Source organism: Nycticebus coucang, chromosome 8, assembly GCF_027406575.1.
Source record: "Nycticebus coucang isolate mNycCou1 chromosome 8, mNycCou1.pri, whole genome shotgun sequence".
Lineage (NCBI taxonomy): Eukaryota > Metazoa > Chordata > Mammalia > Primates > Lorisidae > Nycticebus > Nycticebus coucang.
The window spans coordinates 105,668,999-105,682,252 of record NC_069787.1 but is presented as its reverse complement, the minus strand read 5'-3'; the positions used below and the strand labels follow the sequence as shown (position 1 = coordinate 105,682,252).

Sequence of the window (13,254 nt, the reverse complement as noted above, 5' to 3'; positions counted from 1 at the left end):
GAGTTCCTTCACCTCTTTTGTTAAGTATATTCTTAGATACTTCATTTTCTTTGAAGCTATTGTGTGAAGGGAATTGTGTCTTTGATTAGCTTCTCATTGTAGTTGTTATTGGCGTATTAGAAAGGCTTCTGATTTGTGGACATTGTTTTTATATCCTGAGATATTACCGTGTTTTTTGATCACATCCAGGAGTCTTGCAGTTGAGTCTTGGGGGTTCTCTAAGTATAAGATCATATTGAGATCCGAAAGGGAGAATTTGACTTCTTTTGCCCCCATTTGGGTGCCCTTTATTTCTTTGTCTTGCCTGATTATATTAGCTAAAACTTCTAGCAGTATGTTGAATAGTAGTGGTGATAGAGGACAAACTTGTCTGGTTCCAGTTCTAAGTGGAAAAGCTTTCAGTTTTACTCCGTTCAGTATAATATTAGCTTTGGGTTTTTTGTACATGGTTTCAATCAGTTTAAGAAATGTGCCATCTATGCCTATTTTTGTCAGAGTTCTAATTGGAAGAGGATGCTGAATTTTATCAAATGCTTTTTTTGCATCTCTTGAGAGGATCATATGGTCTTTGTTTTTGCTTCTGTTGATATGGTGAATTATGTTTATGGTCTTATGTATCTTAAACCAGCCTTGCCTCCTGGAATGAAACCTGCTCGTTCGTTATGTATGACTTTTTTGATGAGAAGCTGTAATCTATTTGTTATGATTTTTTCTCTTTATTTTTCAATTATTTTTATTAAGTGCTAGATAGGATTTATTTAATAATTAATTATTAAATTATTATCTAGCATTCAATAATTATCATTGATAAATTTAATTAAGCTAATGTTATTAAATTATTTTAAAATTAAAAATATATATGGACAATTAAAAAATTTTAAATGGAAGCATACTACTGATGCAGAATTGAGTAGAAATGTAAAGCTATTGCTATAACCAGAATAAAGAAAAAAAGAAGAGTAGAAGAAAGGCTGTCACAAATATCATGATGAATGGCAATTGCAAATACGCTGCAGCAGAACAAACAACAAAGTTGCTTGTGATAGATAAAATGTTTTTAAGATGATAAAGTGAGGGCTAGTCACTGTGACTCATGCCTGTAATTGTAGCACTCTGGGAGGCTGAGACAGGTGGATTGCTTGAGCTAACAAGTTCAAGACCAGCTGGAGCAAGAGTAAGACCCCATTTCTAAAAAATAATGGGGTCTTGTGGCGGCGTACTCCCAGCTACTCAGGAGGCGGAGGCAAGAGATCACTTGAGTCCATGAGTTATCCACCCACACTAGTCACTCTTTGGTTGAATTTTTCTAGCTGGAAGATTAATTCCTCCTCACATCAGTCTTCCCTGCTGATGATCAGAGTGACCTTACCAAGTTTCAGGGGAAAAAAGCCCTAATTCAGAAATGCAGATAAGGAAAGTACTACTTTAAGCCCAGGATACAGCATGTTTTAAAGGACGTCAGCATCATGTGGGGCCAACAAGAAGGCCACGTACGTTTAAGGTAGAAAGCAGGAAGAGTAGATTTTTAACCCATGAAGTCTGTGGAGCTAGGATTCACCTTGTACCATTGTGAGGAATTTGGACTTTACCTGACAACAGACTTTTTCTGGGTCAATCAGTCTGTTTTATGTTTCTCTGTCTCCCTCCATCACTGTTCTTGTCTACCATATCTGCTGTGTTCTGTCTATATGTATGGTTCTGTGCAGCAGTACACTATATATATCACACATGCTTGACCCTGTATCCATCCATCCAATTACAGGGGGTGGGGAGAGGAATGTCCAAAGGAACGAGGAAGAGGATACCAAGGGAGGCCCTTCTTCTTTCATTTTCTGACTAAATCTGTACCAGATGCAGCCCATGGGTGCTGCTCACTGATGAGAGAGTGTCCCAGAATGGACATGTGAAAAGCTTGTCTGAGTCAGAGTTGCAGCCTCTGCCATCCACTCCCTGTAGCTCTCTGATGACTCTTAGAATTTTAATAAGATGGAGTTTTCAGTTCATGGACTACCTCATGGAGGGGAACAAAGAGAAGCTCAAGAGTTTCCAATCCTGTCACTATGAGAAGAAAACCATAAATAATCATCTTGTTATTCTGGACATAGGAGCCCTACAGTTTATAAGTAGTGGAGGTGGGATTTCAATCTGCCGAGTTGGGCTCCAGATTGTGTATTTTTAATAACAGTTTTAGACAAAAATTCTTTCCCTTATTCAGTGAGCCAAAAATCATATCTTGTTAGTGGTTCCCTTTATTCCAGCTTCTTTGTCATCGCTTTAGTTCATGTGCTCTTTTTTACTTCCCTAGTAGTCTCCTATCTCATAACTGGGACTCTAATCTTTCCCCCTTCAATTCATGCTTCACACTCTAGTGGCTATGATTTTATTGAGAATTTTTTTTTTTTTTTTGGTAGAGACAGAGTCTCACTTTACCGCCCTCGGTAGAGTGCCGTGGCGTCACACGGCTCACAGCAACCTCCAGCTCTTGGGTTTATGTGATTCTCTTCTTCAGCCTCCCGAGCAGCTGGGACTACAGGTGCCCGCCACAACGCCCAGCTATTTTTTTGTTGCAGTTCAGCTGGGGCTGGGTTTGAACCCACCACCCTCGGTATATGGGGCCGGCGCCCCACTCACTGAGCCACAGGTGCCACCCGATTTTATTGAGAATTTTTGCATCTATATTCATTAGTGAAATTAGTCTAAAATTTTCCTTTATTGTTGGGTCTTTTCTTGGTTTTGGTATCAGAGTGATGTTTCCTTTGTAGAATGTGTTGGGGAAGATTTCTTCCTTCTCAATATTTTGGAATAATTTCTGGAGTATGGGAATAAGCTCTTCATGGAAGGTTTGATATAATTCTAGTGTGAAGCCATCTGGACTAGGGACTTTTTTTTTTTTTCTGGTTGGGGGGGATTATTGTTTCTTTGATCTTAGTTCTTGAAATCTGTCTGTACAAGAGATCTATTTCTTCTTGATTAAGTCTAAGGAGAGGTTCTGATCCCAGGTATTGATCTATTTCCTCCATATTGTCAAATTTTGAGGTATGGAGTTTCTCGTAGTACTCAGAGATGATGTCTTGTATCTCTGTGGCATCTGTTGTTATTTCCCCATTATTTCTGATTGAGGTTATTAGAGATTTTCCTCTCTGTTTCTAGTTAATCTGTCCAAGGGTTTATTGATTTTGTTTTTTTTGAAAAACAAACGTTTTGTTAATTTTCTGAATGATTCTTTTGTTTTCAGTTTCATTAATCTCTGATTTAATTTTGGTCATTTCTTTTTTGCTGGGTTTGGGATTAGACTTTCTCTTTTTCCAGTTTAATAAGATGGTTCATCAGATGGTGCACTCTCTTTCTGTTTTTCAAATGTAGGAATCTAATGTGATAAATTTCCCTATTACTACTACTTTTACTGTATCCCACAGGTTTTGGTAGCTTGTGTCTTCATTGTTCTTATATTTGGGGAATTTATCGATTTCCTCTTTTATCTCTCCCTGAACCCAAGTATAATTCAGCATAAGGTTGTTTAATTTTCAAGTCTTTCTGTAGGGATAAATGTTCCTTTTGGAGTTGGTTCCACCTTTTTTTGTCTTGTGGTCTGAGAAGATACAAGGTATAATTTCTATTCTTTCAGTTTTGCTGAGGTTTGATTTGTATCCTAGGATATGGTCGATTTTGGGGTAAGTACCCGTGGGCTGATTAGAAAAATGTATATTCTTTAGGTTTGGGATGGTGTGTTCTTTATATGGCTGTTAATCCAATTTGTTCTAGGGTCACATTTAAGTCCTTTGCATCTTTGTTTAGTTTCTGTTTAGAGGATCTGTCCAGTTCTATCAGAGCTGTGTTAATATTCCTGACTACTATGGTGTTATGGGATATCACATTGCTTAAACCCATGAAGGTCTGTTTCATAAATCTGGGAGAATTTAAGTTAGGTGCATAAATATTTCAAATTTAAATGTCTTCTTGTTGAATTGTTCCTTTGACTACTATAAAGTGTCCATCTTTGTCCTTCTTTCTTTATTTTTTTCATCTTTGTTTTTCTTAACTCTGGTTACTTTAAGTCTGCTTGTGCCTGAAAATAAGATTGCAACCCTTCCTTTCTTTTGATTTTCATTTGCTAGAAATACTGTTTTCTATCCCTTAACCCCAAGTCTTGATTTTTCCTTTAAGGCAAGGTGTGTCTTCTGGAGATGGCATGTGGATGGCTTGTGCTTTTTTATCCAGTCAGTCACCCTATGCCTCTTCAGTGGTGAGTTCAGGCATTGAAATTTATTGAGAGAATTTATAAGTGTGGTGGAGTTCTATTCATTTATTTTGTGTAAGTCTGTTCTGTAGTTTTATCCGTTGGGCCATTGTGGAAGCTGTGTTTTGACCTTTAGCTTCTGGGTGTTTTCTTTGCTTGTGGTCATTGTTGAGAATTGGTCTATTTTCTGCAGAGCTGGTTACATTGTGGCTAATTTCCTCAGTGCTTGTATATCTGCAAAAGATTTGATTTCTTCATCAATTTTGAAGCTTAGTTCAGCAGAATACAGAATTCTGGGGTGAAAATTGTTTAAGAATGTTGAAGGTGGATCACTGTCCTCTTCTGGTTTGGAAGTTTTCATTTGTAAAGGCTTCTGTTATCCTAATGGCTTTGCCTCTGTAGATCAGTTGGTGCTTACTCATGGCTGTTTGCAGATTTTTTTCTTTTATCCTTACTTTGGACAGGTTCATTACACTGTGTCTCTGAGAGGCTTTGTTTGAATAGAGATGACCTGGTGTTCAATATCCATCTGAAAGTAGTGTGTCATCGTCTTTAGTAAAATTGGGAAGTTTTCCTTTATGATGGTTTCCAGTAGGGCTTTCAGTCCTTTGGGACAATCTTCTTTCCCTTCAGGAATCTATATTATTTGTATATTTGAACACTTCATGGAGTCTCATAGTTCTCTAAGCACCTGTTCTGCTTTCTTTCTCTTCTTTTCTATCTCTTTAATTACCTGGATTAACTTGGAAACTTTATCCTCTAGCTCTGAAGTTCTTTCTTCTCCATGGTCTAACCTAATTTTGATACTTTCTACTGCCTCTTTAGATTCCCTGATTGTCTCCTTCATTTTCTTAAGCTCTGCCATATCCCTTCTATATTCTACATATTTCTTGTCTAACTTTTGGTTTTGTCTTTCTATTTTCTTGTCCATTTCTTTTATTGTTATTATCATCCATATTTTAAATTCCCTTTCTGTCAAGTCCATTAATTCTTGATAGATGGAGTGTTCTGTAGTAGCTTCCTCATGGTCCCTTGGGGAAGTTGCTCTGCTTTGGTTTTTCATGTTTTTCCAAATTTTTCAGTTGGTTCCTTCTCATATGTTCTTTCTTCTTGTTCACCTTCTTGTCCTCCATTTTACTTCTCACTGCTTCCTTTGTTTTAAACAGAAGTCCTTGTTCTTGAAGACAGTATGTTGCAATGTGTTGCTGGACACCAGGTGGCACTGTGGCTTTTTTAGGAGACAGCACAGCCTGCAGCCTTTATGGTCCTTATTCTAAACTTTTTCTTTCTTTTTCCTTTGTGAGACAGAGTCTCAAGCTGTCACCCTGGGTAGAATGCTGTGGCATCACAGCTCATAGCAACCTCAAAGTCTTGGGCATAAGCAATTCTCTTGCCTCAGCCTCCCAGGTAGCTGGGATTACATGCACACGCCACAACTCCTGGCTATTTTTTTGTTGCAGTTGCCATTGATGTTTTAGCTGGCCTGGGCTGGGTTCAAACCCACCAGCCTTGGTGTATGTGGCTGGCGCCCTACCCACTGAGCTATGGGCGCTGCCTATAAAAAACCTTTTTACACCTATGCAACAAAAAAAGGCAGGCAGAAATGAGGATGTGTTTCTATAAGTTTATACCACATGTTCCTGCCTCCTCTCACACCATGTCCATCTCTTCTGCTTCTGCCACTTTTTATACAGCAGGAGCAACTCCTATCCTTCTTCAGCATACTCAACGTAAAGGCAAGGATGAAGACATTTATAATCATCATCTTTTGCTTTTAATGAGTAGTAAATTACTCTTCCTTATGATTATCTTAATAACATTTTTCTTTTCTCTAGATTACTTTATTTCAAGAATATAATATTTAATACATATAAAGCAGACAATATGTGTTAATAGACTATGTTACCTGTAAGTCTTCTTATCAATAGTAGGCTGTCAGTTAAGTGGGGAATCAAAAATTACATGCACTTTTTTTTTTTTTTTCTGTGGAGACAGAGTCTCACTTTATCCCCCTCAGTAGAGTGCCATGGCCTCACACAGCTCACAGCAACCTCCAACTCCTGGGCTTAAGCGATTCTCTTGCCTCAGCCTTCCGAGTAGCTGGGACTACAGGCGCCCGCCACAACACCCAGCTATTTTTTGGTTGCAGTTCAGCCGGGGCCGGGTTTGAACCCACCACCCTCGGTATATGGGGCCGGCGCCTTACCCACTAAGCCACAGGCGCCGCCCTATATGCACTTTTTAAAACAACTGGTAATTGGTTTATTAAAGTAGTTGACTTAAGCATCTGCAAGGTGACTTCAACCTCAAGTTAAAACTTGATGGAAGTAATCTGCTTAAAAATCTCAGAAGTGCCATGTGAGTTAGGATTTTCATCTGGAAGTGATCCCAAGACTTAGGACCTTTACCATACGAGTTTTTCTTGTAGTGATTCTCAAAGTCTTGGTAGGCATTTGAACTGGTCCTTTCACTGTGAGATATTTTTCCTTTGAGTACCTCTGCTTCAGTCAGCACACTCTTTCTCCAGGGACTTTACACTGTGGTTGGTTAAGGTAATTCTGATTCACCTCTGGCTCCCTGAGTGTTTTTCTGGTATCTTTAAAAGCCATTGCTGCAATGCTGCTTCCTGACTACCTTGTTCCTTGGAGCAGAAGCAGGCACAGTAGGCCTCTGCTGCACTTGCAATTTTATCTTCCTTGAAAAGAATGTGCACATTTTGATTGTGCAGTAGTCAGTGCCCCAACCCCTGTGTTGTTAAAGAGTCAATTGTGCTACAGAGAATAATTCTGTGTTTATGGGATTTTGGACCAATTAATATACTATAACCATCGAAAAATCACAATGAACTGAAAATCCTATCTGTAAAATGTATTTATCAAGTTTTTGTTTTTTTACAGATTTTATCTTTTAGAGCAGTTTTAGGTTCACATCAAAATTGAGAGGAACATATAAGATTTTCCTTATACCCGCTTCACCCATGTATGCGTAGCCATCCCCATAGGTTGCCAAGTTTTAAGAAAAATAATAACTTCAGTTTCAGGTGTCTTCTTATATACTATTGGAATGCCTTTCTCAGATATTTTAAATGTGCTTTACTTGATTTTTAAATAAAAACTGGATCTTTGGTATGTGTTTTAAAAATATATACTCTGAATTACAGTGATTATCTTTATAAAACTGGTAACCAAACTATGTTTCTTTCTTTCGTTTTTTTTTTTTTTTTTTTTGCCTTTTTGGCTGGGGGCCGGGCTTGAACTCACCGCCCCTGGTATATGGGGCTGGAGCCCTACTCCTTGAGCCACAGGTGCCACCCCAAACTATATTTCTTGATGAGTTTTGAGTTCATAGTCTTTAGAAGTTCAATTGTATGTTTGTCGTCTCTACATGAGATTTAATATTTTAGCTGGATTATGTTTTTGCTCTTTCATAATATTTTCTTTTCTAGTGTTGTCTGTTTGATAAATGCCAAGCACCCAAGTTTTTGTTGAATGTATTTTATTATTGATAGCTTTGGAAAATGACATCCTTGAAAATATATTTAGGTCTGCATGAATTTGATGCCTTGAAGGATCCTGAAGTGAATGAATTTCGGAGAAAAATGCGCAAATTCAGTGAGGAAAAGATTCAGTCACTTGTTGGATTGTCTTGGATGGATTGGCTAAAGCAAACATATCCACCAGAACATGAACCATCCATCTTTGAAAACTTAGAAGATAAACTTTATGGAGGAAAGCTGATTGTCGCTGTTCATTTTGAAAGCTGTCAGGTAAGGTTATATTTTGTGGCTAATCTCTTTAGTATTATCTGAATTTAACTCCATTCTTAGAAGTGTTTTTGCTTGCCTAGCAAATACTGTCATGCACAACTGTTTTTAAAATGAATTTAAGATGAAAGAATATTTAGGGTTATGTTTTAATTCTAAATTTTAATTTAAAGGGTGTCTAAAGTGACACCCTTCATACATATGTAATTTTTTTTTTTTTTTTTTAATTTGAGACAGAGCATCACAGCTCACAGCAACCTCCAACTCCTAGGCTCAAGCAATTCTCCTGCCTCCACCTCCCAAGTAGCTGGGATTACAGGCACCCCCCAACAGTGCCCGGCTATTTTTTGGTTGCAGCTGTCATTATTGTTTGGCGGGCCCAGGTTGGATTCGAACCCACCAGCTCTGGTGTATGTGGGTGGCGCCTTAGCCGCTTGAGCCACAGGCGCAAAGCTACATATGTAATTTCTTAAAGCAATGGAATGATAATTTAGAATAGGGTTAGCAAATACACTGTTTCATTGGTTTTTACATTTTTAAGGGCGTTTAAGCAAAAATCTTAAAGATTTACAAAGGAATGTTGCCTGAGCCCAGGAGTTGGAGGTTGCTGTGAGCTGTATGACGCTATGGCACTCTACTGAGGACGATAAATTGAGACTCTGTCTCTACAAAAAAAAAAAAAAAAAAAAGTACAACATAGACTTGTATGTTGTGAGCAAATCCTGGTCCTTTACAGAAAAAGTTTGCTAACTGCTGATCTAGATAGTATCCTTTATTGCAAAATTTTTTTTCTCATGTGATTTTTTTTTTTTTTTAATCTATTGAAATGAAAAGCCTGGTCAAAATGATCTCTCTTTTTCTTGTATTCTTACACTTGCATTGTATGGATATGTCAATTAAGTAGTGATAGGGAATTATGCATTACAATAGAGTATACATTAGTCCATTTCTGAATGCTCACAGCAGTTATACAAACTATATTATGCTGCCAGCTTTGTATCGGGTATGGTCATTCTATCATGTTGCATTTGGCCTTAGATTAAGGTAGGGATTCAAGTATGTTTTGTTCCTGAGTTATTCTAATAACCATAACAATGATAGCCACCACAATAGTAGCTCTTCTGTTTTAAGCACTTATACTGTGCCATTAGCTTTCCAGTGCTAAGAGCTATGGAAGGTATTTTTCATATATTTTCCAGTTACCACACTAACCCATTTTACAATGAAGAAACTGAGAGGAAGAGACGATTATTTTCTTTTTAGAGATGAGGTCACACTCTTTTGCACATTTGGGGAGGGGGTTTACTTTTCTTTTTCCTTTTTGAGACAGGGTCACCCAGGCTAGAGTGCAGTGGTTTCAGCCTAGCTCCCAGCAACCTCAAATCCAGGGCTTGAGTCATCCTTCTATATCAACCTCCCAAGTAGGTGGGATTATAGGCACCTGCCTCCAACTCTCTTTGGAAATACTCTAAGCTTTCTCTTTGTCCTTAAATAAAATTTCTCTTTGTTATAATAAAAAAAGATTTTCTGAGATTGTTAGGAGGAAAGATAGCCAATAGTTTTTATTAAAAAATTCAGAAATTGGGCGGCACCTGTGGCTCAGTGAGTAGGGCACTTGCCCCATATACTGAGGGTGGTAGTTTCAAACCCGGCCCCGGCCAAACTGCTACAAAAAAATAGCCGGGCATTGTGGCGGGTGCCTGTAGTCCCAGCTACTCAGGAGGCCGAGGCAAGAGAATTGCCTAAGTCCAATAGTTGGAGGTTGCTGTGAGCTGTGGTGCCACGGGGTTCTACTGAGGGCGACAAAGTAAGACTCTGTCTCTAAAAAAAAAAAAAAAAAAAAAAAACAACTTCAGAAATTTTTGATGACCACATGGTATTAGCCAACAGTCTTACTCTTTTGCCCCGGCTAGTGACATCAGGCCAGCTCCTGGGTTCAAGGCATCCATCCTCCTGCCTCAGTCTCCTAGCCTCCCTTGCTTTTAAGACGAAAGATAAACATAATCATGGACCTATTATATCTCAATTTTACATGTAAAACAATGGTCTCAATAGTTAATTCACACATAAATTTTTGTAAATTCCAGGAATCACAGTTTCACTGGAGATGGAGTAAAGATAATGAATTAGAGGGCTGTGCCTGTGCCCCAAAGAAGTAGGGCACTGGCCCCATATACCCGCGGTGGTGGGTTCAAACCCGGCCCTGGCCAAAAACTGTAAGAAAAAAGGATAATGGATTAGAAACCATTAGGATATGAGATAATTAGTATCTTATTGGGACGTGAGATGGGGAAGGAAAGTCTTCTTAAAATGAGTCCTAGGAGGAAGTCTTAGCCATCACAATTAGGGAAGAAAAGGCGATCAAGGGTATCCATATAGGATCAGAAGAGGTAAAACTTTCCCTCTTTGCAGATGATATGATTATAAATCTGGAAAACACCAGGGATTCCACTACAAAACTCTTAGAAGTGATCAAGGAATATAGCAGCGTCTCAGGTTACAAAATCAACACTCATAAATCTGTACCCTTTATATATACTAACAATAGTCAAGCTGAAAAAACAGTGAAGAACTCTATTTCATTCATGGTAGTGTCAAAGAAGAGGAAATATTTGGGAGTTTACCTAACAAAGGACATGAAAGATCTCTATAAAGAGAACTATGAAACTCTAAGAAAAGAAATAGCTGAAGATGTTAACAAGTGGAAAAACATACCATGCTCATGGCTGGGAAGAATCAACATTGTTAAAATATCCATACTACCCAAAACAATATACAATTTTAATGCAATCCCTATTAAAGCTCTACTGTCACACCTTAAAGATATCGAAAAAATAATACTTCATTTTATATAGAATAAGAAAAAACCTCGAATAGCCAAGACATTACTCAGACATAAAAACAAAGCAGGAACAATCACACTACCAGACCTCAGACTATACTATAAATTGATAGTGATCAAAACAGCATGGTACGGGCACAAAAACAGAGGTAGATATATGGAACAGAATAGAGAACCAAGAAATGAACCCAGCTACTTACTGTTATTTGATCTTTGACAAGCCAATTAAAAACATTCAGTGGGGAAAAGATTCCCTATTTAACAAATGGTGCTGGGTGAACTGGCTGGCGACCTACAGAAGACTAAAACTGGACCCACACCTTTCACCATTAACTAAGATAGACTCATACTGGATTAAAGATTTAAACTTAAGACATGAAACCATAAAAATACTAGAAGAAAGTGCAAGGAAAACACTTGAAGAAATCGGCCTGGGCAAATATTTTATGAAGAGGACCCTCCCCGGCACTTGAAGCAGCATCAAAAATACACTACTGAGACCTGATCAACCTAAAAAGCTTCTGGACAGCCAAGAACACAGTAAGTAAAGCAAGCAGACAGCCCTCAGAATGGGAGAAGATATTTGCAGGTTATGTCTCTGACAAAGGTTTAATAACCAGAATCCACAGAGAACTCAAACATATTAGCAAGACAAGAATAAGTGATTTCACGTCAGGGTGGGGAAGGGACTTGAAGAGAAACTTCTGAAGAAGACAGGTACACGGCCTACAGACATATGAAAAAATGCTCATCATTCTTAATCATCAGAGAATACAAATCAGAACCACTATGAGATATCATCTAACTCCAGTAAGATTAGCCCACATCACAAAATCCCCAAACCAGAGATGTTGGCATGGATGTGGAGAAAAAAGAACACTTCTGCATTGTTGGTGGGAATGCAAACTAATACGTTCCTTTGGGAAAGATGTTTGGAGAACACTTAGAGATCTAAAAATAGACCTGCCATTCGATCCTATAATTCCTCTACTAGGCATATATCCAGAAGACCAAAAATCACATTATAACAAAGGTATTTGTACCAGAATGTTATTGCAGTCCAATTCATAATTGCTAAGTCATGGAAGAAGCCCAAGTTCCCATCAACCCATAAGTGGATTAATAAATTGTGGTATATGTACACCATGGAATATTATGCAGCCTTAAAGAAAGATGGAGACTTTACCTCTTTCATGTTTACATGGATGGAGCTGGAACATACTGTTCTTAGCAAAGTATCTCAAGAATGGAAGAAAAAGTATTCAATGTACTCAGCCCTACTATGAAACCAACTTATAAACACCCACACTTTCATATAAAAGCTGTAACCCAATTATAGCCCAAGAAGAAGAGGAAAGACTAGCGGAGGGGAGAAGATGGGTGGAGGGAGGATAATTGGTGGGACCATACCTATGGTGCTTCTTACAAGGGTACATGTTAAATTTACTAAGTGTAGAATATTAATGTCTTAATACAATAACTAAGAAAATGCTGTGAAGGCTATGTTAACCAGTGTGATGAAAATATTTCAAATTGTATATAAAACCAACACATTGTACTCCATGACTGCATTAATGTACACAGCTATGATTTAATAAAAAAGTAAAAAATAAGAAAAAATAAAAAAAATGATTCCTAGGATTCTGTGTTGGGTTCTTTGATGCATGTGGTACTGTCTCAGTCTGTTTGGGCTGGTATAACAGAATACTATAGGTTGAATAGCTTGCAAACAATAGAAACTTATTTCTCATAGTTCTGGAAGCTTCAAAAGCCAAGATCAGGGCATCAAGAGATTGGATGTATGATGAGAATCTGCTTCCTGGTATATAAATGATTATGTTCTTGCTGTACCCTTTTGTGGCAGAAGAGGAGAGGAAGCTCTTTGGGGTCTCATACATGAGGGCTTTGCCTTCATGATATAATTATATCTCAAACTCTGCTTCCAGATGCATTGGGGATTAGATTTCTACATAGGAATTTGAGGGAGACACAAACATTTAGTCCAGAGCAGATGCCAACTCATATGGAAAATACAGGAGAACAAGTAAAAATAATGGAGAAAATAGATGTGAAATACTTATTAAGTTTAGTTTTTAAAAGTTTGAATTTGAGGCAGTAGGTGGAAAAAGGATGTGATTTAAAATTAATTTAATGGAAAATTTGCAAAATTATTGTCAAGTCAGTATACAGAATTTTCTAGCAATCAGTTGTCCATTAGTTGGTTGCTTAGGATGATAATGGGCTTCTTCATATCTTTGGCATATGATCATATGGTGAGAAATTACCTTGCTAGATTATGATAGGATTCAAGTGTTTTCTGTACCACTGAGTTTTATGATAAACAGATTTGGTAATGTTATTATATACCAACTATATCTTCTTATTTCATTGAATAAAATTAATATACAGGGT

The 13,254-nt window shown here is 37.8% G+C and overlaps 1 protein-coding gene across 5 annotated transcripts in view; it reads left to right on the top strand.

Moving 5' to 3' along the window:
• Positions 1-13,254, top strand: part of PIK3CB (phosphatidylinositol-4,5-bisphosphate 3-kinase catalytic subunit beta) — a 202,107-nt gene that overhangs the window by 102,326 nt on the left and 86,527 nt on the right. For all 5 annotated transcript variants that reach the window (XM_053598899.1, XM_053598897.1, XM_053598901.1 and 2 more), the window contains one exon: positions 7,780-8,003. In XM_053598899.1, the coding sequence (XP_053454874.1) occupies positions 7,780-8,003 (224 nt within the window). The remainder of the gene's footprint in view (positions 1-7,779; positions 8,004-13,254) is intronic.